General features: G+C 40.3%; 1 protein-coding gene and 1 pseudogene across 1 annotated transcript; one reads left to right on the forward strand and one right to left on the reverse strand.

Moving 5' to 3' along the window:
- Nucleotides 1–324: 324 nt before the first annotated feature.
- Nucleotides 325–14,674, reverse strand: ARL1 (ADP ribosylation factor like GTPase 1). Its single transcript, XM_023186193.1, has 6 exons — nucleotides 14,496–14,674; nucleotides 12,732–12,869; nucleotides 9,742–9,823; nucleotides 8,271–8,382; nucleotides 3,607–3,785; nucleotides 325–2,883 (listed from the first exon to the last, which is right to left on the reverse strand). The coding sequence occupies exons 1-6, from the start codon at nucleotides 14,497–14,499 to the stop codon at nucleotides 2,853–2,855; spliced, it is 546 nt and encodes a 181-aa protein (XP_023041961.1). The 5' UTR covers nucleotides 14,500–14,674; the 3' UTR covers nucleotides 325–2,852.
- A 3,589-nt stretch (nucleotides 14,675–18,263) lies between these two features.
- On the forward strand, nucleotides 18,264–18,361 carry LOC111539031 (annotated as a pseudogene).
- The last annotated feature ends 8,558 nt before the right edge of the window (nucleotides 18,362–26,919 follow it).

The raw sequence follows: 26,919 nt of genomic DNA on the forward strand, positions 1-26,919 counted from the left end.
CACCAAAAAAAAAAAAAAAAAAAGTCCATGCTTTAAAATTTGTACTTATGGGCTAAGAATATGCATGTGGCATAGGAATCAAATGTTCATTCACTTAAGCATCTGTGCTTTGATGTAGTGTGTATCTCAAACAGGAGTTCTCACCCTTCTAAGGGCTTCGTAATGTGTCAGAAGGAGGCCATCTTAGAAGACTCACTTTAGTTCATCCTAAGTGACCTAAAGTAAATGCATGTATTGCTTTCGTAAAATTTTTTAAAATAAAACAAAATACCAAGGCAAAGATCAGAAAGAACAAATATATCTGGGATATTGAAGACATCTTTGTTTTTAATCAATAAATATTTATTGAGTGCCTACTGTGTACCAGGTGCACCACACTAGATGCAAGGGATACTAACAGTAAATAAGATACGGTCCCTGCCCTCAGAGCTTACATTTCAACAGTTTAAAATGCATTTCAGGTATTTCAGATAACAGAATTAATTCTACCACTCTCTTTTTTTTTTTTTTTTGTAGCAAGTTACAACACAACCATAGGCCAGAGTTATAAAATAGCATGTCAGAAAGAAACATTTGGTATCATTTTTCCAGGTCCCATTTTACAGAAAAGAAACTGCAGGAGTGGCCATTTGCACCTATGTTCTAATTTCAAGTTTGGTGCTTTTCCTATTGCCAGGCCTCTCATAAAACAATATTCAGATTTGCCATGTAAATATCAATATCCAAACACTGGTAGCATACCTGTGCAGTTGTCTCCTGCTAGACAAGGACCATATAATTTACAGCTTGTTTAAGTGTCCACTCTCTTTATCCCACCCTATTCTTTGTGATAAACCAGAGGGATCAGGCTTAACCAAGTGCTGACCTCTGGGGCAAGTTCATGCCCTGGGATTCAAGATGGCCAGCGGCTACATGCCAGGTCTGCCTGCCAGGACCTTCCTTCCCATTTTCTGCAGTTCTCCTGAACTGCCAGGAGGCAGCTGTACAAGCTTTACAAGCCTCAGGCTGTAAGTGAACTTGTTTTCTGCATTTTCCAGCCATGTGCCACTGACCAGAAATAAACTCAACTATAAATTGCAAAGGGGCTACTTGTCAAGATGACAAATACCTATCCTACTATTTCAACTATGAACATAATTCTGAAATGCCATATGCCAGGCACCACACCAGATACTAGGGACATAAATATGAAAAGTCTCTGCCTCTCAGGAGTAATACTGGTTGTACTGGAACACTTGTAGCTGAAGAAAAATCTCCAAAAAAGATTTCAGAGACTAAAGTAGGAATGGGTGCTGGAGAATGAGCAAGAAGGGTGAGAGTCCCGCAGGTGAAGGAAGAAAGCTGCAGAGAATGAATATAAGCCTGGAGAATGAACATAAATGTGAGGGGAAGAGGTCAGAGGCCAACACTGGAAGCACAGTGAAGGCCAAGAAAGGAACTACTAATGTTCCTGAGACCTGCGGGGAACCATGGCATTAAGCTCTCAATACCAGCACCTAATTTCTTAAACGCTGGTTTTCCAACTTAAGTGAAAGAAACTCACCCGTTTTTAGCAATTATGAAGCACTATATTTACTTCTGTCACATTAGTTGATTCTGAGGTGGACTGGGTAATTTGAAAAGCTCCTTCGAACATGAATTGTTTTTAAACTTACAATCTAGCAATAAGCCTAATTTTTAAACCAGAATGCTTAATTTCCCCCTGTATAATCAGTAAGATTTTGATTTTTAACAAGTTTACATGTTTGAATGTAACAAGTTTACATTCAAAAAAGACCAAATATTGGACATGGTAGATAAAAGGAATGAAAACCAGTAAAGACACCTTTTATAACCTGAAAATAGATTTTTAAACCTTCCTTTCCTTTAATGTGAAATTTTCTCTTTAATGTGTTATGAATTCCATCAAATATAACCATTTAGGATTATTTATAGTATGTCACTAATCACTTCTACTAGTATAGACAAATAAGTTTATAGACATTATTTTGAATGTAACTGCTTTAATCAGCATAATTTTATTAAAGAATTAGACTGTGTTGTCAATACTGACATTTTTGGGAATATATAGTATAGTTTATAAGTCAGGCTTCTGAACCAAAAATTTTACTTTGAGCCTTATTCCCACCTTACTAGCTACGTGACCCTGGGCAAGCCAACCTGGGTCCATGTCCATACAGTGAAGACATCATAACCTGTCCTACCTACTTCACAAGCTTCCTGTACAGACCAGCTAGGTCAACATAAGATGTTTCTTTTGACAACTGTAAAGTACTATAAAATGACAATTACAGATAAGTCAATGAAGTTAACCATCAAAATAATATTCATACCTATAACCAAAAGCTTTTAAACAAAATAGCTTAATAAAAAGTGGTCAGATAAGCAAATAAAGATTATATTATACACACTATGTTCCTCACCTACTCTACTGAGTCTAATCTTTGGAAAGATAATTCATTTTAAGGGGAAAAAAAATCTGTTAAGATATTTTTTAGTATTTATACAAACAAGCTGCAACTACTATTCAAAAATAGGTTTTTTCATCCAATAGGAGTACATTCTTTAATAGAACTGTATTTGAATAAGAATTCCATACAAATAGAATATATACCTTAACACAAGAAAGCAAGAAAAGAATATTTTACATTACATAGAACATTCAGGTGATTCGATCGAATTATCCCTCCAACCAAATATTTCTTTTCCCTATTTACCACAAACATTGCAGTCAGTAAGTATATGCCAACAATCATACAGTTTTAACATCTAGTAGTGTGAAGTATACTTGACTGTTTCCAAAGGGAGAGAGGTGATGTAGTCTTCGTTTCAGGGGAGAAGAATGGACTGAATTACTGTCTGCTTTTTAATGTTTCAACTAACCTGTAAAGAGAAAATGAACTGTTTTATAAAATTAACTTTCAGGCATAAAACATGATCATCTATAATAAACTTTGTATTAGAGGTGGATTCCAAAGTACTTAAAATAAAGACAGCTAACATAGATGAGGTTATGCATTAGATTTCCATAAGGTTCCTTTAAGCTTTGAATTTGTCTATGATTTGAATGAAAAATTCAAAAAAGACCAAATATCTATTTTCCAGGCTACTACTACTTCTGGGCTACATATGGATGACTCAGAGATGAAACTAGTCTCAGTCTTCAAGGAGGTGATTATCTAATGAGTAGATGAACAAATCAAACAATTATAAGACAGCATAACAAGTACTATGTCACTAATCTGTGACAAGGGCATCTAACTTTAGGTGAGTGGTTAGGCAGTAGGCATACAGATACATTAGGAAAAGCTCTTCAAAAGACAGCCTGAAGCTAATTCCTGAAGGATAAGGAATTGGAGGGTGAGGTGAGGCAAGGAAAAGGCTAAAAATTGGCAAAGAATCGTAACTGTCATCAGGTAGGTGTGGTTGAGAAGAAGACGGATGCACCTGAAGACCAGTGGGAGAAAAGGCTAGAGGAACTTATGAAATAAGCTGCTAAATAAATCAAAGTTTTCATCCTCAACACTGGAGAAAAATTACATGTGGACATGCATAGCTGCAAGCACACACAAATGCACAGATGGCTTCTGGAAACGTGATACTTGCCATTCCATTGCCTCATCAAGGCCAGTGCCTTTGGTTGCTGATGTTTTGAATATTTGCCATTTTCGGTCCTTCAAGGCAGGTAACCCAAGTGAATTTGCCATCTCTGAGGAAGACATGGCCTGTTCCATGTCCTGTTTATTTGCAAACACCACTAAAATGGCTTTTCTCAGCTCTTCTTCCTAAATGAAATTGAAAATATTTAATTTCCTTTAACCAATGTGCTCTCTCGAGTTTAGAAAATGTCCAAAAATATATTTTAAAAGTGTATTTTATAATTATTAATATATTATATTCATTATACATTATGAAATTATAGAGAAGTATAAAGAAAAGAAGCTTAACCCATAATCCTACCTCCCAAATGTGATCACTGTTAACATTTTGGGTGTTTTCTACTAGTACTTTGTTTTGCAGATACTTAAGAGCTTATTTAGTAAATACATTTATACATTTAAGATCAGATTTATATATAGTTCTATACCCTACCTAAAAAGTAAAAACTAAAATTATGTTTCTCCAAACTATAACAATTTTTTCAAAATAAAAAAAATGGCTAAATATGCTGTACACTATGGACGCATGCACTATAAACTGTGTTAACTATTTTCTAGTATTAGACTCTTATTAGATTCTTTCCACTGGACTATTAGATAAACCCAAGTGACAGGGTCTTTATACAAAAATCTTTGTTTGAATCTGCTTTCTTAACACAATATTCTAAAAATGGAGTTAAAGTATGAACAGCTTTTTTCAGGCTTTGATTAACTGAATACATGCATGAACAGCTTTCCAGAAAGGTTACCCTACCAACAGTGTATAAAAGTCTCCATCTTCAATGCAGCCTTTGCAGAGTTGGGAATTATTTACTTTTCCAAACACAGCATCTCATTATATATTATCAGGGTATTCGAAATGCAAACGGGTTGAGGCAGGAGAATCGCTTGAGTCCAGGAGTTTGAGACCAGCCTGAGCAACACACAGGTCTCTACAAAAATTTTTTTAAAAAACCAACAAAAAAGGAAGCAGAATCAGGAGCTCAAGGTTATAATAAGCTTTGGTTGTGCCACTGCATGCCAGCCTAGGGGACAAAGGGAGACGCCCTTTTTTTTTCTTTTTGAGATGGAGTCTCCCTCTGTCGCCCAGGCTGGAGTTGCAATGGTGCAATCTTGGCTCACTGCAGCCTCCGCATCCCAGGTTCAAGCAATTCTCCTGCCTCAGCCTCCTGAGTAGCTGGGACTTCAGGCGCCCGCCACCACGCCTGGCTAATTTTTCTATTTTTAGTAGAGATGAGGTTTCACCATGTTGGTCAGGCTGGTCTCGAACTCCTGACCTGGTGATCCGCCTGCCTCAGCCTCCCAAAGTGCTGGGATTACAGGCATAAGCCACCACACCCTGCTGACCCTGTCTCTTTAAAAACAAATGCAAATGTTATTAGCAATGTTTTCCCCCTATGAACTGCCTTTTGCTCATTTTGCAAAAGATCTTGCTATGATTAAGATCACTAATCCTTAGTTATTGGTTTCTGGTTAGGCCTGGTTTCTTATCTTAATCTTGTTTATATTTGCCTTATCTGAGCTTTTGGGGGGGGGTTACGTTAATATAATTAAATCTCATCTTTTGAATTCCTTATATGTTCTTATAATTTTCATTTTTTACATTTAATTATTTACCCATTTAGAATACATTTTTGTGTATAAGAAAGTTGAAAGGCCAGGCACAGTGGCTCTCATACACCTCACACTTTGGGAGGCTGAGGTGGGTGGATCACCAGGTCAGGAGTTCGAGACCTTGCCTGACCAACATGATGAAACCCCGTCTCTACTAAAATTACAAAAATTAGCCGGGTGTGGTGGTGCATGCTTGCAATCCCAGCTACTCAGGAGGCTGAGGCAGGAGAATTGCTTGAACCTGGGATGCGGAGGCTCAGTGAGCCAAGATTGCGCCACTGCACTCCAGCGTGGGCAAAAACAGTGAAACTCTGTCTCAAAAAAGAAAAAAACAGTTGAAACCTAAACTGCTTTTGTGTCTATACTATATATTTTTAATTTTGTTTGTTTTGAGACGGAGTCTCACTCTGTCACCCAGGCTGGAGTGCAGTGGCACGACCTGAGCTCACTGCAACCTCCACCTCCTAGGTTCAAGCAATTCTCCTGCCTCAGCCTCCCATGTAGCTGGGATTACAGGTATGCGCTACTACACCCGGCTAATTTTTGTATTTTTAGTAGATGTGGGTGGCCAGGCTGGTCTCAAACTCCTGACCTCAAGTGATCCGCCTGCCTCTGCCTCCCAAAGTGCTCGGATTACAGGCATGAGCCACAGCGCCTGCCTGTGTCCATGTTTTAACATTAACAGTCCTGACTCGTACTCGGCCCGTACTTAACAAAACATGATGTTTACTGATGAATTAAAAGTCACTTCCTAAATAAAGAATCCAACTTTTACTTCTTTCTCTGTAAGACTTTATAAGTCAAATCCTAACACTGCAAGTAACCTAACAACAATCCTGAACAACTCAAGAATTGTAAACTGAGGTCAACAATCCATTCGTTTTAAGCAATACTTTGTATGATAAAAATATAATATATCATGTGAATTATATCTAAATAAAGCTGTTCTTTAAAAAACCCATTACACCCAAGGCAATTAAATCTTATCCTTACATTTAAATTTGGTCTGAGAAGCTCTTATAATAAATATAATGCTATGATATATTAAAAAAAAATTCACCAAATGTTTAAAACTATTAAGTCTGCAATTTATAACTTGGAAGTCATTAAGAAGTCAGTAGTTCAAGAAATCAAAAGTCCTGGGCTGAGCATGGTGGCTCACTCTTGTAATCCTAGTACTTTGGGAGGCCAAGGTGGGCAGATCAGGAGGCAGGCAAACTGCTGAGGTCAGGAGTTCGAAACCAGCCTGGCCAACATGGTGAAACCCCATCTGTGCTACAAAATACAAAAATTAGCCAGGTGTGGTGGCAGAAGCCTGTACTCCCAGCTACTCAAAGGCTGAAACAGGAGAATCGCTTGAACCTAGGAGGCGGAAATTGCAGTGAGTGGCGATCATGCCACTGTACTCCAGCCTGGGTGACAGAGCAAGACTCTGTCTCAAAAAAAAAAAAAAAAAAAAAAAAATCAAAAGTCCATAGTCCTCTCATCTGAGGATGCTTTTACCTAGGTATCAACTGGCCTAGAACTTATATTTAAACATCCCTTGATTAAACAATTCAGAATCACAGTTTTTGACAAGAGAAAGAAATTTATCCACCTAATTTTCCAGAGCAGGGGCAATTTTATTATTATCATAGTACATTTGATTATTTTTTTCATTCTTAAAAAATGGATGATTTAATGCATCCTCTGAATTTGAGCAGTTAGCCAATATATGATCTTATTAACTTCAGTGAATAAAATGTATTGAATTCTTAATTAAGTGCTATATACTGTTCCTCCTATCAGGGTAAACTCAAGGAACTTACATTTTAGAAGGAGAGATACATAAGCAAACAAATACTTTTTTTTTTTTAATTTTTATTTTTTGAGATGGAGTCTCACTCTGTCACCCAGGCTGGAGTGCAGTGGCACGATCTCAACTCACTGCAACCTCTGCCTCCCGGGTTCAAGTGATTCTCCTGCCTCAGCCTTCCGAGTAGCTGGGATTACAGGCACGCACCACCATGCCCAGCTAATTTTCTTGTATTTTTAGTAGAGATGAGGTTTCACCATGTTAGACAGGCTGGTCTCAAACTCCTGATGATCTCTGGTGACCTGCCCGCCTCGGCCTCCAAAAGTGCTGGCATTACAGGCGTGAGCCACCACGCCCAGCTAACAAATAAATTTAAAAATGTAAAAAAACAGTAAGTGGGGTGCAATGGCTAACACCTGTAATCCCAACACTAGGAGGTTGAGGCAGGAGGATCACTTGAGGACAGGAGTTTGGGACCAGCCTGGGCAACATAGCTAGACCCCGTCTCTACCAAAAAAAATGAAAAAGAAAAAAAAAAGAAACAATATTGGTATAAAGAATAAAGAAGGGTAAAGGATTAGAGAATAAATGAGACTTCTTTCTGGGGAAGGGATGTGGGAAGAAACATGTCAGGAAGGCACCCATGCAAAGATGCTGGAGAGAAGCAGAAGGATCAGCAAGTGCAAAAGGCCCTAAGCCAGGTGTGCAAGCTCGTGTCCAAAAAACAGAAAGAAGGTCTGTGTAGCTAAAGCACTTTAAACACTGGGCAGGGCAAAAAACGATAAACGTGAGGCCAGCATTGTGCCAGCAACCCAGAAATAACATATTTCTCTGAACTTTAATCCTTCTAAAACAGCTAAAAATAAAAAGACATATTTTAAAAGTCACATCAAATAAGTGACTTAGAACAGATGTTTTTGTTTAAGTGAGCTCTGAACCTCCTGGAAAATCAAGCAATCTGGCTTAAAGGAAGAGGAAGTTACAAGGTTAGTTTTTGTTGTTGTTGTTGTTTTGTTTTGTCTCCAACTCTCTCCTCAAATGTATTTTTGGAATAGAAAATCATTTGCATAAAAGAAAATATTAAAAGGATGGAGAGAACAACCCCTGCATTCTTTTTAATTATTCTTCAGTGTAATAATATGTACTGGAAACAGCAAACGTAAATGATTTCCCCATATTTTAAAGCGGTTAAGTTTTCTTACCTCCAACATGGCAACTAACTCCGATTTGGAAATGCCAATTCGGTCTCGGTCACAACTGTCTACTACATAAATGACTGCATCTGTGTTTGAATAGTAACATCTCCAGTATGGCCTAGAGAAAATTCAAAATGGGAGAATATATTGTTACTGTTTTAAAGAAGAAACTGACAAATCAATTGCCAATTCTGTCCCACACATGTTAGAATCAATACCTTAATGATTCACTGTTTCTGGTGGATATATGTACCATATCCCTCAGATGTGATGGAGTCAAAAGAAAGTTGATAAAGATTAAATCACAGGACCAGGGAGTTTCAAAATGAATTCAGACTTCAGGATGACAAAATTTATTTATAATCTATGAAATCACTAAATATACTGATAGAAAAGTTGTACAGAGACCTGATCATTACACCTTCTTAAACAAATATTTAACTAGGTACCCCTTAAGAGGAATAAACTTTTTAAATGTGATTTCATTTAACAGTCATGAAATTAATCACTGACATTAAGCAGTAGAAATGGCTAAAATTATAAATAAACTCAAAAGTGATTCAATGGAGTCTCTCTGAGCTACTCTGGCTTGGGAGGCTGCACGATTTAAAAAAAAGAAACGTGATTCAATAAATGAGTATAAGAAGTCAGAATGTTTGGAGAATGCATTACTAATCTTTTAATATGGTACCATCATGAGCAACTACTGACAGTCACCAAACATTCACTGTTGCCATATTAAGCCCAAAATGCTAAGCAGAAGACCCGAAATGCAGAAGGCATTTATTTTTTATTTATTCATTTATTTTTTTGAGACGGAGTCTCGCTCTGTAGCCCAGGCTGGAGTGCAGTGGCACAATCTTGGCTCACTGCAACCTCCGACTCCCAGGTCCCGGTACAAGCAATTCTCCTGCTTCAGCCTCCCAGGTAGCTGGAATTACAGGCACGCACCACCATGCCCAGCTAATTTTTGTATTTTTAGTAGAGACGGGGTTTCACTATGTTGGCCAGGCTGGTCTTGAGCTCCTGACCTGGTGATCTGCCCACCTCGGCCTCCCAAAGTGCTGGGATTACAGGCGTGAGCCACTGTGCCCGGCCAATGGCATTTATTCTTATATTAGCCCTAAATGGTAGGCCTGCAAGGTACTTTATAATCAGTTCCAAAACTGTGTGTTTCAGAGAGGAGAGACTGACAAGAACTAAATGAAGGGTCCTTTCTAGTTGAGAATAACTGAAGTAATAAGGTCTTGAGATTTTCATGAAAAGAGTTTCATTAAACAGATATCTGGAAAACGGGGCTCCTTAAGTTTTAACTTAATGGATGCTCTAAGGAAATAGTTCCAAATTTTACCTCATTTTAAACCAGGTGGCTCCATTTAAATCACAATAGAACATATATTCTAGTTTACTGATGTTAACCCTTAAAAGAACCAATAAATGTTAAATACTACCAAATAATCTGGTCTTTGTACCATACCTGATACTTGTCTGTCCTCCTAAATCCCAGACTTGGAATTTAAGGTTTTTGTATGTCACCGTCTCTACATTAAATCCAATGGCTGGAAGAGAAATCAAATCAGCGGTATGTGTACACTAATACATTCCACCTTCAAAATATCCTATCTAATTGAGTTACAGCAATTAATGCTAGCTGTTTTATTAGAGTTTAAAATACATATATATATACATAATTTGTCTTAGGATTTGAATTAAAAAGAAATGGTAATTGTTGAATCACATTATTGGCTGAGATTTTATACCATTTAAGACGAGGCAGTATGCTCTGCTCCCCCACACACGTGCACGTGTGTGCACAAAACATCAATTAGCAAGATCAATACCATCTTCAGGATATTTTTTAAAAGCCAGCAGTTCTGCAAATAAAGTGTATAATTTTAGCTCAAATAGATTTAAAAAAGAATTTAAAAAAGAAATAAAAAGGAAAACATAATTTTTAGCTCAATGGAAATCCTATTAAACTCCCCTCATAAAAGAGTAGTTAAAAGTGTTCGAAAGCTGTATTTAGAAAATGCAGTTGTGGATGTACTATAAAAAGTAGAATTTTGGTTGGTAGCCAATAAACAGACCAAAAGCAAGAAAAGCTAAACTTCAATTCTAAACTTCAGCATGGACACAGCCATGGCTGCAGCTTTCAATCTCACGGCCCATCTCCAGACATCCTCAAGAGCTCACTTGTAATAAGGTCATGGCTGGATGGTCGAAGGGCAGGTGTCCCATCCCTTTTCTCTGCCATCCTTCTTAGGTGAAAAATAGGTAAAAAATAACTTCCATGGCTGGGCGAGGTGGCTCACACTTATAATCCCAGCACTTTGGGAGGCCGAGGCGGGTAGATCACCTGAGGTCAGCAGTTTGAGACCAGCCTAGCCAACACTGTGAAACCCCATCTCTTCTAAAAATACAAAAATTATCCGGGCCTGGTGGCACATGCCTGTCATTCTAGTTACTCTGGAAGCTGACACATGAGAATCGCTTGAACCTGGGAGGCACAGGTTGCAGTGAGCTGAGATGGCGCCACTGCGCTTCCGCCTGGGCAACAGAGTGAGGCTCTGTCTCAAAAAAATAAATAAATAAATAAAACTTCCGGCTATAACTGGACAAATAGCTTTTGTTTTATATTTAAGTTTGCAGTGGTAAGTGATACCTTTGAGTATTTGGCAAGTATGTCTATTACAATTAAAAAATAACAATACTATGACAAATTTGAGCAAAAAACTAAAATGCAAGTTCATGATGTCTCCCTTAGAATTAGGTAGGAGTGTAATCACAATGTTCTCTAATAGTGAAAAAAACATCGCTTACATGTGCAAGACAAGAGAATGGCGTAGACTGGGTGCAATGGCTCATGCCTGTAATCCCAACATTTTGGGAGGCTGAGGTGGGAAGATGGCTTGAGCCCAGGAGGTGGAAGTAGAGGCTGCAGTGAGCTATGATTGCGCCACTGCACTCCAGCCTGGGCAAAAAAGCAAGACACTTTCTCAACAAACAGTGTGGTGTAAAGCAGCACTCACTGAAACTCGAAACTATCCACTGTGCTGCTCTGTGCACTGCAGGAGATGCCCAGACAGAGATGGGTGATTTTGAGAAGCAAAAACTAAGGGAACTAAAATTTGCTGAAGATAGCAAAAAGGAATAACAGACATTACAGGGTTCAAAACACTCTTCTTTCTTAAAGGTTAGCCTCTTTTGTTTTAGTCCATAAATTTGAACAGCAACAATATAGAAATATCCTGAGTGACAGAGTAATGTTAGAGGCATAATTTAAATAATCTTGGGCAAACTGTATGAACTCTTCAATTTAATTTAAATGTATTAATCTTCTCCAAGTAAACTGAGGTCAACAAATGAAAAAGAATAAACAACAACAGTATTCTCATACAGTCAAATAAGACTGTTGGAGAATATTTTTGTAAGACAGCAATAATTGATTAAAATTGAGGTACTTCTTCTCTTAATAAATATATACATATATATGCATATATATTTTGAGACGGAATTTCGCTCTTCTTGCCCAGGCTGGAGTGCAATGGTGCGATCTCGGCTCGCCACAACCTCTGCCTCCCGGGTTCAAGTGATTCTCCTGCCTCAGCCTCCCAAGTAGCTGGTATTACAGGCATGCACCACCACGCCTGTCTAATTTTGTATTTTTAGTAGAGATGGGGTTTCTCCATGTTGGTCGGGCTGGTCTCGAACTCCTGACCTCAGGTGATCCACCTGCCTCAGCCTCCCAAAGTGCTGGGATTACAGGCGTGAGCCACTGTGCCCGGCCTTCTCTTGATATTTGTAAGGTACCAAATTACTTCAACACTCAATCTCTACAACTCAGATCTTTAAAAGTAATCAATAGAATTACCTAAACTAATCTTAATTAAAATAGTAACAAATACAGAAAAAAAGGCACTTCACGTGTAATATTACTTAACATTTATATAATTCTTTACACAGGTTTAAAAGGTACTTTTAACTACTTCATTTATTTCCCCCTGAAAGCTAGTGGGTATTTATCTTATGTATTTTATTAGTAAAGATACTGGCTCTCAATAAGATTTAGTAATTTAAACCACTTTTAAACAGCTATTAACAGCCAAACCTGGCCGTAAACCAGAACAAGGGTCCTTAAATTACACTAAGCTGCCTCTCAGTTGATGGAAAAAGTGTTATCAATGTTTTGTTCATACCAGCAGTTTACAAACTTTATCAAATACTTTGTTATATGAATTAATTTATTCAGAAACAGGCCTGGCATAGTGGCTCATGCCTGTAATCCCAGCACTTTGGGAGGCCAAGGCAGGAGGATCACTTGAGGCCAAGAGTCCAAGACCACCTTGGGCAACACAGTGACACCTGATCTCTATTAAAAAAAAAAAAAAAAAAAAAAAAAGAAAGAAATAGAGTTGTTAGATGGAGACCAGAAAACCCCTACAATTAGTTCATCATACCAACACTTACTAGGTATAGTAGTAACAACTTCTCCAACTTGTAATCTGTACAAAATTGTGGTTTTTCCCGCTCCATCTAATCCCAAAATTAAAATCCTCATTTCCCGAGTTCCAAACAGACTGGAAAATATACTTGAGAAAAAGCCACCTAAAACATAACAAAAGAAAACACATACACAATGTCATTTTGTGAACTAGGTACACAAAACATCTAATCTTGTCCTTTGAAAGCTATATACCAAATTAAATATTATAATTTCCTGGATGCATAGGTGCATATTTTTGCTAATGAAATATATTATTCAACATCAAACAAGTAATTAGTTATGTTACTATGTCCTAAATATTGTGTCATGCAGGCACAGAAGATAAACCAAATAATAAGAGAAATATGGCCGCTGTCTTTGGGGATCTCATTTTCTAATCAGCAGAATAGGAATATTTTAGCATGATCCCCTCACTACCCCCAAAAACCAAGGTGCCAGTAAGGAAGATAGTGGGACAATGTAATCCTCGCACAGGAAAAGTATTGTACAGCAGCAGTACCACTGTAACCAACTTCAATCAGAGTTCTCCACCAAGCAATGTAACTAGTACAAGAAATTGAGAAAGAAGCTGAAAACAATAACTATTTTTGACAGAAAACCCATTTAAAAAAAAAAATAAAGCTCTATCCAATGCATCACAAAATATTCCCAGAAGGCTTCCTGTACATCAAGTATTGTGTAGTATAAAAGCACAGTCTTTTTCCCATCCAGAGCCATTAGAGAAGATAAAAACAAGTTACATTAACGATACAAAAAAAATCGTAACATCAGAAGTGATGCCACACTGTTATTTGGCAAAGACATGGTATAACTAAGAGCTACCAGTTGAAAAATGAACACCAACACGGGCTAGAGAACCTTGGGAAAGTTCAACAGAATGGGTGTGACTTGACAAAGTCCTTTCTACCATTTACAGGTAGAAGAGAGCCGGAACAAAACTGAAGCGGGTTATGAAGACAGGACAGCGCGTGTGATGATTGGGAGCAAGAAGTATGCTCCCCAGAAAACTGTGGAGGGATTTAACCAAGCCAAACAATCTGCACCTTCATTTGGAGGGTGGGAAACAAGTTAAAGAACGTGCACCCTTATTTGGACCCTAGTGATACTTGTGAGAATGCAGTTCCCTCAATCAGCGGGCCAAGAATTGAGAATAAAATTTCATTTACCGACAAGAAATATCCACATTATTGCATGGAACGCTACAGCAGATGAGCAGACAAATGCCAAACTGGCCATAGAACAACATAAGCAACACCTGCTCTCGGATTTTTCAAACTGACGCCGTCCCAGCGCCCCTGGTAAAGAGAATAATTAAGCTTCCACTCTGGGGGCCGCAGCTCATCTTTCATCAAGAAACCTCAGCGAACCTGCGACTGACGCGTTGCCAGCCTTCGCAAGAACAACTCTGCCCAGCAAGTGGAGCTGGGAATGAGGGAAAACTTCATGATAAGGGGAAAGAACTCGAATCCAGGCTCTGCAGACCCGCGCTGTCCGGGTCCCCGGATCCCGCGGGAATGAAGGGGAAACGAGAGAGGGCGGAGGAGAACGTGAAAGGCCGGATCCACCCCTAGAGATGAAGATCCGAGGTAAGTTAAGTCCTCGGCGACCCGCCCCCTGAGGAGCTGGCTACTCTAGGGTTCCCTAGCCGGCCCCTCTCCTCCTCTGCACCCCAGCCCTCGGCCGCGGCCCCCTCGAACGCGCCTAGGTGCCGTTCTCGAACCCCTCACCCATGATGAACCGCCTGTCCTCCCTCGCCGATCTTCAGTGACTCCTTGGCCTTCGGCGGCAGCTCCGAGGCGGTTTCCTCGCAAGCCCAGTCAGCCAGCAACTTCCACGTCGGACTCCAGGCGGGGGCGGGAGCGAGGGGCAGCTGCGACTGCGCGCCGGGAACTGTGGCCTGAGCATCCACGTCGCCGTTTTCGACTCACGGTCCCCGCACACTGAATGTAGATACTGCGGACGCCAGAAGAGAAAAATAATTCAGAAACCTGAAGTATCTCCTGCTTCTGCTTTTCTGTACAGAAAGAGCTTCTGAAATAGAGAAACTGGAATTTTTCTTTTAAATTCTGACACCAAAAAGTGGCGAATCTGACAACTAAAAGTGCGAGTCGGGCCTCGATGAGACGTCCCTGTCGGACGCTGGCGCAAGCTGCGGCGTTACAGAGGACTCCTGTACTGGAGCGCCGGGAGGGGCCAGCCCAACTCTCCCCAGGTGCTTTCTCCCAGAAAGAAACAAGACTACGTAATAATGATAGGAATGATCCCGCGCTGCCAATGCGGAGCAGCCTTACACCTGAAGCCAGTAACCGGAGGTTTTTGTCTTCGCTGTGGCCTGCAGGACAAGGACCTCGCCCGCCTTTCTTCTCGCTGACCGAGCACTTGAGACCGCATTTCTGGGGTCGGCAGTGTGGACTGGCTGGTCACGATCGTGGGGACCAGGGACTTATTGCCTGGAGGGTCGACTGTTGGAAGTAACGTAGGTTTTGATAGTGAAGTGTGTTGAGAGGAGGAAGGAAGCACACCTGGAGGATGTGGAGAAGGAATTTCCCCCAGGGTAATTTCTAAAGGTTGAGCACGTATGTTTTAAAACTTGCCAAAGATCCATTGAAAAGCAAACCTTCCGGCAGGGCGCGGTGGCTCACGCCTGTACTCCCAGCACTTTGGGAGGCCGAGGCGGGCGGATCACGAGGTCAGGAGATCGAGACCATCCTGGCTAACACGGTGAAACCCCGTCTCTACTAAAAATACAAAAAATTAGCCAAGCGTGGTGGTAGGCGCCTGTAGTCCCAGCTACTTGGGAGGCTGAGGCAGGAGAATCGCTTGAACCCAGGAGGCAGAGGTTGCAGTGAGTCGAGATCGTGCCACTGCACTCCAGCCTGGGCGACAGAGCGACACTCCGTCTCAGAAAAAAAAGAAAGAAAAGTAAACCTTCCATCCCTAATACCCTGTATCTCGGTGATCCCCAGTAGTCACTACTGGTAATACTCTCTTAGGTTTTCTTCCAAATCTTATTAATACCTTTGCATGTTATGTTTTTATTTATAGTACAGATTTTCATCCATTCAACAGAAGCTAATGGACTGCCTTTTTAGTTTATTTTTAAAGAATTCTTCTAGCTTTAAATAAAAATTGTATTTATTTACAGTGTACCATGTGATGTTTTCATAGATGTATATGTTGTGAAATGATTATCACAATGAAACTAAATTAACATGTCCATCACCTCACATAGTTGTGTGTGCGTGTGTGTATATGTTTATTTGTGCTAAGAATATTTAAGGTCGGCCGGGTGTCGTGGCTCAGGCCTGTAATCCCAGCACTTTGGGAGGCCGAGGTGGGCAGATCCCTTGAGACCAGGAGTTGGAGTCCAGCCTGGGCAACATAGTGACACCCCATCTCTGCAAAAAAATAAAAAAATTAGCCAGGCACAGTGGCACCTGTAGTCCCAGCTACTTGAGACGCTGAGATGGGAGAATCACTTGAGCCTGGGAAGCAGAGGTTGTCGTGAGCCGAGATCCTGCCACTATTCTGCTTTCTAATTCTACGAGTTCCACTTTTTTTGACTCTACATATAAGTGGGATCATGAAGTATTTGTGTTTCTGTGCCAGGCTTATTTCCCTTAGCATAAATTCATCCATGTTATCACAAATGACAGGATTTTCTTCTTTTTAAAGGCTGCATAGTATTCATTATGTGTATAAATATACATATATATACCACATTCCTATGTTTCACCTTTTCTTTGTCCATCAGTTCACTCTTAGGTGAGTCCATACTTTGGCTTTTATCAATAATGCTGCAATGAGCATGGTGATGCAGATATCTCTTTGACATAGTGATTTCATTTTATTTGGCTATATACCCAGAATATATGGTATATACATATATATTGTATATATACTATATATACATATATATGTTATATATACATATATATTGTATATATAGTATATATACATATATATTGTATATACTATATGGTTTACAGTGTAGTTCTATTTTTAATTTTTTGAGGAGCCTCCATACTGCCTCCCATAATGGCTGTACCAATTCACATGCTCACCAACCACGCCTATTTTGGTTTTGACTTGTTTGCAGACCCCTCTAGTTGTCTAGGTTCTGAACTAGGTTTGCCTGTTGCTCTCACCCTTGCCCCCAAAACCACAGGTTCACGGAAATTTTCCTGCAAGGAAAAGTTTTGTTTATTTTTATTTTTGTTAATAGTTTGAGAAGGGGAGAAGAGCTCTTTACCTAAACACCCAAACCTTTCTAAGCCTATCCTTTGTAAGCACTGTGTGGTCTAATTATTGGACCTCTGTGCTTATGATTCTATAACACCTCCTCTTAAACAAGATTAGTTTGCTGCTACATGAAAGATCTTGGCCATTACTACTTCAAACTTACGTCGATGTCAGATTTATATTTGAGTATGATGTATGTAATTCTTGAAAATAGAAATTCCCTTTAAAAGAGAACTAAGGCCAGGCACGGTGGCTCATGCCTGTAATCTCAGTCCTTTAGGAGGCTGAGGTGGGTGGATCACCTGAGGTCAGGGGTTCAAGACCAGCTCGGGCAACGTGGCGAAACCCCGTCTCTACTAAAAATGCAAAAATTAGCTGGGCGTGGTGGTAGGTGCCTGTAATCCCAGCTACTTGGGAGGCTGAGGCAGGAGAATCTCTTGAACCTGGGAGGTGAAGGTTGTAGTGAGCTGAGATTGCCCCACTGCACTGCAGCCTGGGCGTCAGAGCAAGACCCTGTCTGAAAAAAATAAAATAAAATAGAACTGAAAGGAAAAATGTGCTGTAATATAATTTTGTATTCAAACTACATATTCTGAACCAGATAAATGAGATCTATATCAGGATGCTTTGTAAACTGAAATACTATATACAAATGTACATGTATTGACAGCCTTTCAGAATCTATATTAAGTACCTAATTACAAGTCACTGTGGAAATGACAGTGTGATAAAGACTAAAAAAGACCCATTAGGCATTTTGATAAAAAAATCTTATTTTTCAAAATTTGACCATATACTGCTTTGCTTTGTTAGTAAAGAACTGACTAATTCCCTACAGGCGTTGAAAACAAAACAAAGGCCAGAGCAATGGCTCATTCCTGTAATCCTAGCACTTTAGATTGAGGTGGAAAGATCGATTGAGGTCAGCAGTTCAAGACCAGCTGGGCAATATAATGAGACCCCATGTCTACAAAAAGAAAATTTTTTTTGTAGTTAGCCTGGCCTGGTGACACACACCTGTGGTCCTGGCTACTTAGGAGGCTGAGGCAGAAGGATCCCTTGAGCCCAGGAGTTCAAGGCTGCTGTGAGCTATGATCAAGCCACTATGATCTAGCTAGGGCAACAGAGCAAGATCTTTTTGCTAATAAATGGATAAAGTGTTGAGACATTGAATAAGGAGATTTAATGAGCCAACACACACGAAATAGAATAGTTATCAACACATAATACTCAAGGTTTTTAAAAAAAAGTGTTGAAAGCTTGTTTCAGCAGCACAAATTGAAGAATACAAGGAAGATTAGCATGGCCTCTGCACAAGAATGACATGCAAATTGAAGCGTTCCATATTTTAATAAATTTTTAAAAAGAATAAAAGTATTGAGACAAATGTATAATTGACAAAGCCATAAATAGCCAAGAGAAACTGAGCTAATCTTTATTGGTGATTACATCCCACCTCCACCACTACTTCTCTCAATTTATGACAAGAGCAAAGTTCCTACTTTTATAGGAACACAAATGCATAAAGGTCATGATAAGATGTTGAAAAATAAAATAACAAAACTTATTTCCTGTATATTTTGTAATTCTAACTAATGACAACCATTACTCTGTAGGAAAGATATATGTCTTTAGGGCAATGTTGCTTTTCAAAATGTAGTCATTCCTATTAATATTGACCTAGCGGCTGGCCAGGCGCGGTGGCTCACACCTGTAATCCCAGCACTTTGGGAGGCAGAGGCGGGTGGATCACGAGATCAGGAGATCGAGACCATCCTGGCTAACACGGTGAAACCCCGTCTCTACTAAAAATACAAAAAATTAGCCAGGCATGGTGGTGGGCACCTGTAATCCCAGCTACTCAGGAGCCTGAGGCAGGAGAATGGCGTGAACCCGGGAGGTGGAGCTTGCAGTGAGCCCAGATCACGCCACTGCTCTCCAGCCTAGGTGACAGAGCGAGACTCGGTCTCAAAAAAAAAAAAAAAATATTGACCTAGCATTACAGTTTCCTGCTTACTAAAATGAAGTCTTTGAGGAAGTAGAATTATAGCATCATGCTAGAATTAAAACTAAATATTTGGTTTTCATTTATTTATGTAGGTATTTATTTATTTATTTATTTATTTATTTATTTATTTATTTATTTATTTTGAGACGGAGTCTTGCTCTGTCGCCCAGGCTGGAGTGCAGTGGCCGGATCCCAGCTCACTGCAAGCTCTGCCTCCCGGGTTTACGCCATTCTCCTGCCTCAGCCTCCCGAGTAGCTGGGACTACAGGCGCCTACCACCTCACCCGGCTAGTTTTTTGTATTTTTTAGTAGAGATAGGGTTTCACCATGTTAGCCAGGATGGTCTCAATCTCCTGACCTTGTGATCCGCCCATCTTGGCCTTCCAAAGTGCTGGTATTACAGGCTTGAGCCACCGCGCCTGGCCTGTGTATTTATTTATTTGAGACAGGGTCTCACTTTGTCACCTACGCTGGAGTGCAGTAGTGTCATCATGGCTCATGGCAGCCTAGACCTTCGGGGCTCAAGTGATTCTTCCAGCTCAGCCTCGCAAGTAGCTGGGACTACAGGTGTGCAAAGAAATTAAAAATTTTTTAATTTGTTTGTAGAAATGGGGTCCCATTATGTTGTCCAGGCTGAGCTTGACTTCTTAGACTGAAGTGATCCTCCTGCCTCAGCCTCCCAAAGTGTTAGGATTACAGGCATGAACCACTGCACCTGGTCAAAACTAAATGTTTAGATTGTAAGTCTTTGGAATTTTTTTCTGTAGACATCCATGTAGAATTGATCTCACCTCAAATGTCATCCTATTTAAAAATTGCAACCTACCCTTAGCCTGATGTTTTAATACAACTTCTCACCAAACAGATTATAATTTACTTGCTTATTATGCTTATTATTTATTGTCTTACATTCACTAGAATGTAAGATCTATGAATGCAAATATTCTTGGCCTATTGGTTCACTATTTTGTTCTTGTACATGGCCAATAAACAAATATTTAAATTCCAAAATAAGTTTTTGAGGCCAAGGCCATAAATATTAGTTTAATTCTTGAGCATATATTCTGCAATATGATTAAACTTGTTTCCTAGGATAGTCATAACTGAAGCACTTGTCCTAATTTGATACAAGAGGCCAAACCATCTTCTTCAAGGAAATTGTGATATTTGAAGAGAAGCCACCAGGTGGTGGTGGTGTTTCAGACTAATCCTAGAATCAGGTCAATTGGTCAGTTTACTAAAAGCTGAGTGGGCAGTTTCATCCTTTTCGTATCTTACGGTCCAGGAATCACTAAATTTTAAAATGTGAATGTTTTAATGCAGTTCAAGCAAATAAAATAATTCAAAAACTCCTTTGACTAAAGTCACAATAAGATCAAATAAGCTCAGAATTTTAAAGCTAGAAAAATCCTCAATTTCAGCCACCTCAGTTACACATAAAGAAGTAAAAACAAGCCTGACAACAAAGCCAGGACAGCAAATTTGATCATTTAACCTGGCCTGGAATAACTAGATTATGATGTCTTTTGTAAATGAGCCATGATCTATACATTTCGTAAATTTCTTTTCAAATACATGACTATGCCTCAAGTATTTGCTGTAGTTTCCAAAGTTAAGAACTTAGCATTTATGTGTGTTCCATTGCCTATTGGAAGTTACATTCTGTTGTTCAGATTTTATTCTACAAAGAAGAAACCCATATAATAAGCGTAAATATATAAGTATAATAAATATAGGATTCATAAGGGCTTATAACTATGTATATTTATAATTGTATTTTAAATTTAGGAGCAATTTGAGATCATAACTAGGTGTGTGAGTTTCACAAATCAGGATATTTATAGTGTTTCAAACATGTTTCCTTTTAATAACATGTATTTTGCCAACAAAGCAGAATTTCTCTTTAGACTAAAGGTTGTTATTTTTTCAATTAAGATACAATTCACATACCATAACTCACCATTTTTAAATGTACAATTCAGTGGTTTTTAGTAGATTCACAAGGTTTGTAACTATCACCACTATCTAATACCAGAACATGTTCAGCAGGCTGAATAGAAAGTCTGTACCCATTAAGTAATAATTCTCTAGTCCCCACCCCAAATTCCTGCCTCTGGTAACCTCTCATCTACTTTCTTTCTCTATGAATTTGCCTAATCTAGGTAGTTCATATAAGTAGGATCATACAGTATTTGTTCTTTTGTGTTTGGTTTATTTGGCATTATGTTTTCAAGGTTCATCCATATTGTAGCATGTATCAATATATCATTCCTTTTTATGGCTGAATAATATTCTGTTTTATGAATATACCACAATTTGTTTATCCATTCATAAGTTAATGGACATTGGGTTGTTTTCACTTTTTGGCTATTTGAATAAAGGTGCTATTAACATCTCTGCACAAGTTTTCATGGGCACATATGTTTTCAGTTCTCTTGGGTATACACCTAGGAGTGGAATTGGTGGGTCATATGTGTGTTTAACTTTTTGAAGAACTACCAAACTATTTCCCGTGGTGGCTATGCCATTTTACATTCACACCAGCAATGCATCTGGGTTCTGTTTTTTCCACATTCTCACCATCACTTATTTTCCACTTTTTAAATTATAGCCATCCTACTGGGTGGTTTGCATCATGGTTTTGATTTGAATTTTGCTGATAAAAACTAATGATGTTGAAAATCTTTTCACATGTTTATTGGACATATGTATATCTTCTTTGGAGAAATGTCTATTCACATCTTTTGACCATCTTTCAATTGGGTTATTTATCTTTTTATTGTTGAGTCATGAAAGTTCTTTATATATTCTGTGTACTAGATCCTTATCAGATTTACGATTTACAAATATTTTCTCCCATTCTGTGAGTTTTTTCACTTTGTTGAGCATGCCCTTTGACACACAAACTTTTTAAATTTTTTGTTTGTTTGTTTGAGACAGAGTCTCGCTCTGTCGCCCAGGCTGGAATGCAGTGGCGCAATCTCGACTCACTGCAAGCTCCGCCTCCCAGGTTCACGCCATTCGCCTGCCTCAGCCTCCCAAGTAGCTGGGACTACAGGTGCCCGCCATCACGCCTGGCCAATTTTTTTGTATTTTTAGTAGAGACGGGGTTTCACCGTGTTAACCAGGATGGTCTCGATCTCCTGACCTCGTGATTCACCCGCCTCGGCCTCCCAAAGTGGTGGGAGTACAGGCTTGAGCTATCACACCTGGCTAAAAGTTTTTAATTTTGTTGAAGTCCAGTGCTCTGGTTTGAACGTGTCCTCCAAAGCTCATGTGTTGGAAACATGATCCCCAATGCAACACTATTGAGAAGTGGGACTTTTATGAGGTGATTAGATCATTAGGTCTTTATCCTCATGAATGAATTCATGTTGTTATCAAAGGAGTGGGTTTATCACTAGGGTAAGTTTGTTATGAAAGCGAGTTCTGCCCTTTCTCTCGAGAGTGCTCTCTTGCCCTTCCACCTTCTGCCATGGGATGACAGAGCAAGAAGGCCCTCACTGGATGCAGCACCTTGATGTTGAACTTCCCAGCCTCCAAAATTGTGAGAAGTAACTTTTCCTTCTTTATCAATTACTCAGTCTGTGATATTCTGTTATAACAACACAAAATGGTCTAAGACATACCAGTTATCTATTTTTTTCTCAGCTGGGTGTGGTGGCCCACGCCTGCCTTCCTAGCACTTTGAAAGGCCGAGATGGGTGGACCACCTGAGGTCAGGAGTTCAAGACCAGGCTGGCCAACATGGTGAAACCCTGTTTCTACTAAAGATACAAAAATTAGCCATGCGTGGTGGTGCACACCTGTAATCCCAGTTACCCAGGAGGCTGAGGCAGGAGAACGGAGGTTGCAGTGAGCCCAGGAGGTGGAGGTTGCAGTGAGCCAAGATCGCACCACTGCACTCCCTCCTGGGCGACCGAGCAAGACTCTCTCTCAAAAAAAAAAAAAAATCTATTTTTTTCTTTTGTAGCTTTTGCTTTTGGTATCATATCTGAGAAACCATTGCCTCACCCAAGCTCACAAAGATTTAGTTATATTTTCTTCTAGGAGTTTTATAGTTTTAGCTCTTACATTTTGATCTTTTTCTATTTTGGGTTGATTTTTGCAAATCATGTGAAATATGGATCCAAATTTATTCGCTTGACCAGGCTCAAGTGGCTCATGCCTATAATCCCTGTACTTTGGGAGGCCAACGCAGGCAGATCACTTGCGGCCAGGAGTTTGAAACCAGCTTGGCCAACATGGTGAAACCTCTCTCTACTAAAAATACAAAAATTAGTCAGGTGTGGTGTTGCATGCTTGTAATCCCACCTACTTGGGAGGCTGAGGCAGGAAAATCACTTAAACTTGGGACGTGGAGGTTGCAGTGACCCGAGATTGCACCACTGTACTTCTGCCTGAGTGACAGAGCAAGACTCTGTCTCAGACAAAAAAAAAAAAAAGCCCTGGCATGTGAATCTTCAGTTTTCCTGGCACCTTTTGTTGAAAAAAGTAGAGTACACTTCCTCCATTAAATGGTCGTCACACCTTGTCAAAAATCAATTGATCATAGATAATATAAATTCCTTTTCTTTTTCTTTTTTTTTGAGACAGAGTCTCACTCTGTCACCCAGGCTGGAGTGTGGTGGCACAGTCTCCACTCACTGCAACTTCCACCTCCTGGGCTCAGTTGAGTCTCCTGCCTCAGCCTCCCAAGTAGCTGGAACTACATGCGTGTGCCACCACGCCCAGCTAATTTTTATTTTTTGTTTTTTGAGATGGAGTATCACTCTGTTGCCCAGGCTGGAATGCAGTGGTGCAAACTCGGCTTACCACAGCCTCCACCTCCCAGGTTCAAGTGATTCTGCCGCCTCCGCCTCCCAAGTAGCTGGGATTACAGGTGCCCGCCACCATGCCTGGCTAATTTTTTGTTTGTTTAGTAGAGATAGGGTTTCACCATGTTGGCCAAGCTGGTCTTGAACTCCTGACCTCAGGTGATCCGCCCACCTTGGACTCCCAAAGTGCTGGGATTACAGGTGTGAGCCACTGTGCCCAGCCTCTTTTTTTTCTTTTCTTTTCTTTTTTTTTTTTTTTTTTTTTTTTGAGTCTTGCTCTGTCACTTAGGCTGGAATGCAGTGGCATAATCTCAGCTCACTACAACCTCTGCCTCCCAGGCTCAAGTGATTGTCCCACCTAGGCTTCTGAGTAGCTGGAACTACGGGTGTGCACCACCACACCCAGATAATTTTTGTATTTTTAGTAGAGACAGGGTTTCACCACGTTGCCAAGGCTGTTCTTAAACTTCTGTACTCAAGTGATCTGCCTGCCTTGGCCTACCAAAGTGCTGCTGGCATTGCAGAAGTGAGCCACCACACTTGACCCATCTTTTTTCTTTTTTTAATAATTTTAACTAATTTTACAAAAAAAAGTCAGTATTCATTTCACGTTACTACATTACAAATTTATTTCTGAATTCTCTCTCTCTTTTTTTTTTTTTCCTGAGACAGTCTCCCTCTGTTGCCCAGGCTGCAGTACAGGCACACAATCTTGGCTCACTGCAACCTTCACCTCCTGGGTTCAAGTGATTCTCGTGCCTCAGCCTCCCCAGAAGCTGGCATTACAGGTGCATACCACCATGCCTGGCTAATTTTTGTATTTTTAGTAGAAATGGGTTTTCACCTTGTTGGCCAGCCTGATCTCAAACTCCTGGCCTCAAGTGATCCGCCCACCTGGCCTCAAGTGATCCGCCCACCTCGGCCTCCCAAAGTGCTGGGATTATAGGTATGAGCCACTGTGCCCAACCTCTGAATGATCAATTCTAGTCCATTGATGTATATGTTTATCTTTGTGCCAGTACCACACACACGGAGTTGATTTTTTTTTTTTTTTAATTTCGAGACAGAGCATCACTCTGTTGCCCAGACTGGAATATGGTGATGCAATCATAGCTCACTGTAGTCTCAAACTCCTGGACTCAAGCAGTCCCCCTGCCTCAGTATCCTGAATAGCAAGGACTATGAGTGTGCAACACCATCCCTGGCTAATTTTTTAATTTTTTGCAGGGATGGAGCCTCACTATGTTGCCCAGTCTGGTCTTAAACTCCTGGCCTTGAGTGATCCTCCCACCTTAGCCTCCCAAAGCAGCTGTTAATTGTTGTAGCTTTGTAGTAGGTTTTAAAATTAGGAAGTGTGAGTCCTCCAACTTTGTTCTTTTCCTACTTTGTCTTCGCTATTCTGGGTCCCTTAAATTTCCACGTGAATTTTAGAATCAGTTTATTCACTTCTGCAAAAAAAAAAAAAAAGGCAGTTGGAATTTTTATAGGGATTACACTGAATCTGTAGATTAATTTGGGAAGTGTCTTAGTTTGTTCCTGCTGCTATAACAAAATACCTTAGACTGAGTAATTTATAAACAATAGAAATTTATTTATCACAGTTCTAGAGCTAGGAAGTCCAAGATCAACACACTAGCAGATTTGGTGCTTGGTAAGGATTGCTATCTGCTTCCAAGATGGCGCCTCTTGGTGCATTCTCATATGGTTGAAGGTGGCTCATGCCTGTAATCCCAACACTTCAGGTGGATCACCTGAGGTCAGCAGTTCGAGAACAGCCTGACCAAGGTGGTGAAACCCCGTCTCCACTGAAAATACAAAATTGGCGGGACACAGCGGCTCATGCCTGTAATCCCAGCACTTTGGGAGGTGAGGCGGGTGGATCATGAGGTCAGGAGTTCAAGACCAGCCTGGTCAACCCGATGAAACCCCGTCTCTACTAAAAATACAAAAATTAGCTGGGCATGGTGGTGCGTGCCTGTAATCACAGTTTACTCTGGAGTCTGAGTCAGGAGAATCACTTGAAGCCCGGAGGCGGAGGTTACAGTGAGCTGAGATCATGCCCTGCACTCCAGCCTGGGCAACAGAGCAACACTCTATCTTGCAAAATAAGTAAATAAATAAGCCATGTGTGGTGGCACATGCCTGTAATACCAGGTACTAGGGAGGCAGAGGCAGGAGAATCACCTCAACCCAGGAGGTGGAGGTTGCAGTGAGCTAAGATTGTACTCCAGCCTGTACAACAAGAGTGAAACTCTGTCTCAAAAAAAAAAAAAAAAGAAAGAAAGAAAAGAAAAGAAAAAGAAAGAAAATTACCCCAAAATGCAAGAGTAGTGATCCTGGCAATTCTGATATGCCAAAAAGAAGCCTTTGCTTTTTCCAACCCTCTCTCTTCCATACTACTCGTTTTCCAACTTCCATGCTTTGTACTCTGATGCAATACTAGTAATCAGCAGTGAGGAGATCTAGTCCTGGGCGCTCCAGAGCATTGTCATCATATACGGTTTGATACTATCTGCAGTTTCAGGCATCCACTGGGAGTCTTGAAACATATCCCCATAGATAAGGTCGAGAGGAGGGTACCGGGTTGAATTCTAACATATGAATTTTGGAGGGATACCTACATTCAAACCATAGCAGGAAGTGTTGTCCTCTTAACAACATTTATGGGCCAGGCACAGCAGCTTATGCTGGTAATCCCAGCATTTTGGTAGGCCAAAGCAGGTGGATCGCTTGAACCCGGGAGTTTGAGACCAGCCTGGGTAACATGGTAAAACCCCATATCTATTTTAAAAAAATTAGGCTGGGTGTGGTGGCTCACACCTATAATCCCAGCATTTTGGGAGGCCAAGGCAGATGGATCATGCAGTCAGGAGTTCGAGACCAGCCTGGCCAACATAGTGAAACCCCATCTCTATTAAAAATACAAAAATTAGCCAGGCGTGGTGGCATGCGCCTGTAGCCTCAGATACTTGAGAGGCTGAGGTGGGATAATTGCTTGAACTTGGGAGATGGTGGTGGTAGTGAACTGAGATCATGCCATGGCACTCCAGCCTGTGTGACAGAGCGAGACTCCCTCTCAAAAAA

This window comes from Piliocolobus tephrosceles, chromosome 10, assembly GCF_002776525.5.
Source record: "Piliocolobus tephrosceles isolate RC106 chromosome 10, ASM277652v3, whole genome shotgun sequence".
Classification (NCBI taxonomy): domain Eukaryota; kingdom Metazoa; phylum Chordata; class Mammalia; order Primates; family Cercopithecidae; genus Piliocolobus; species Piliocolobus tephrosceles.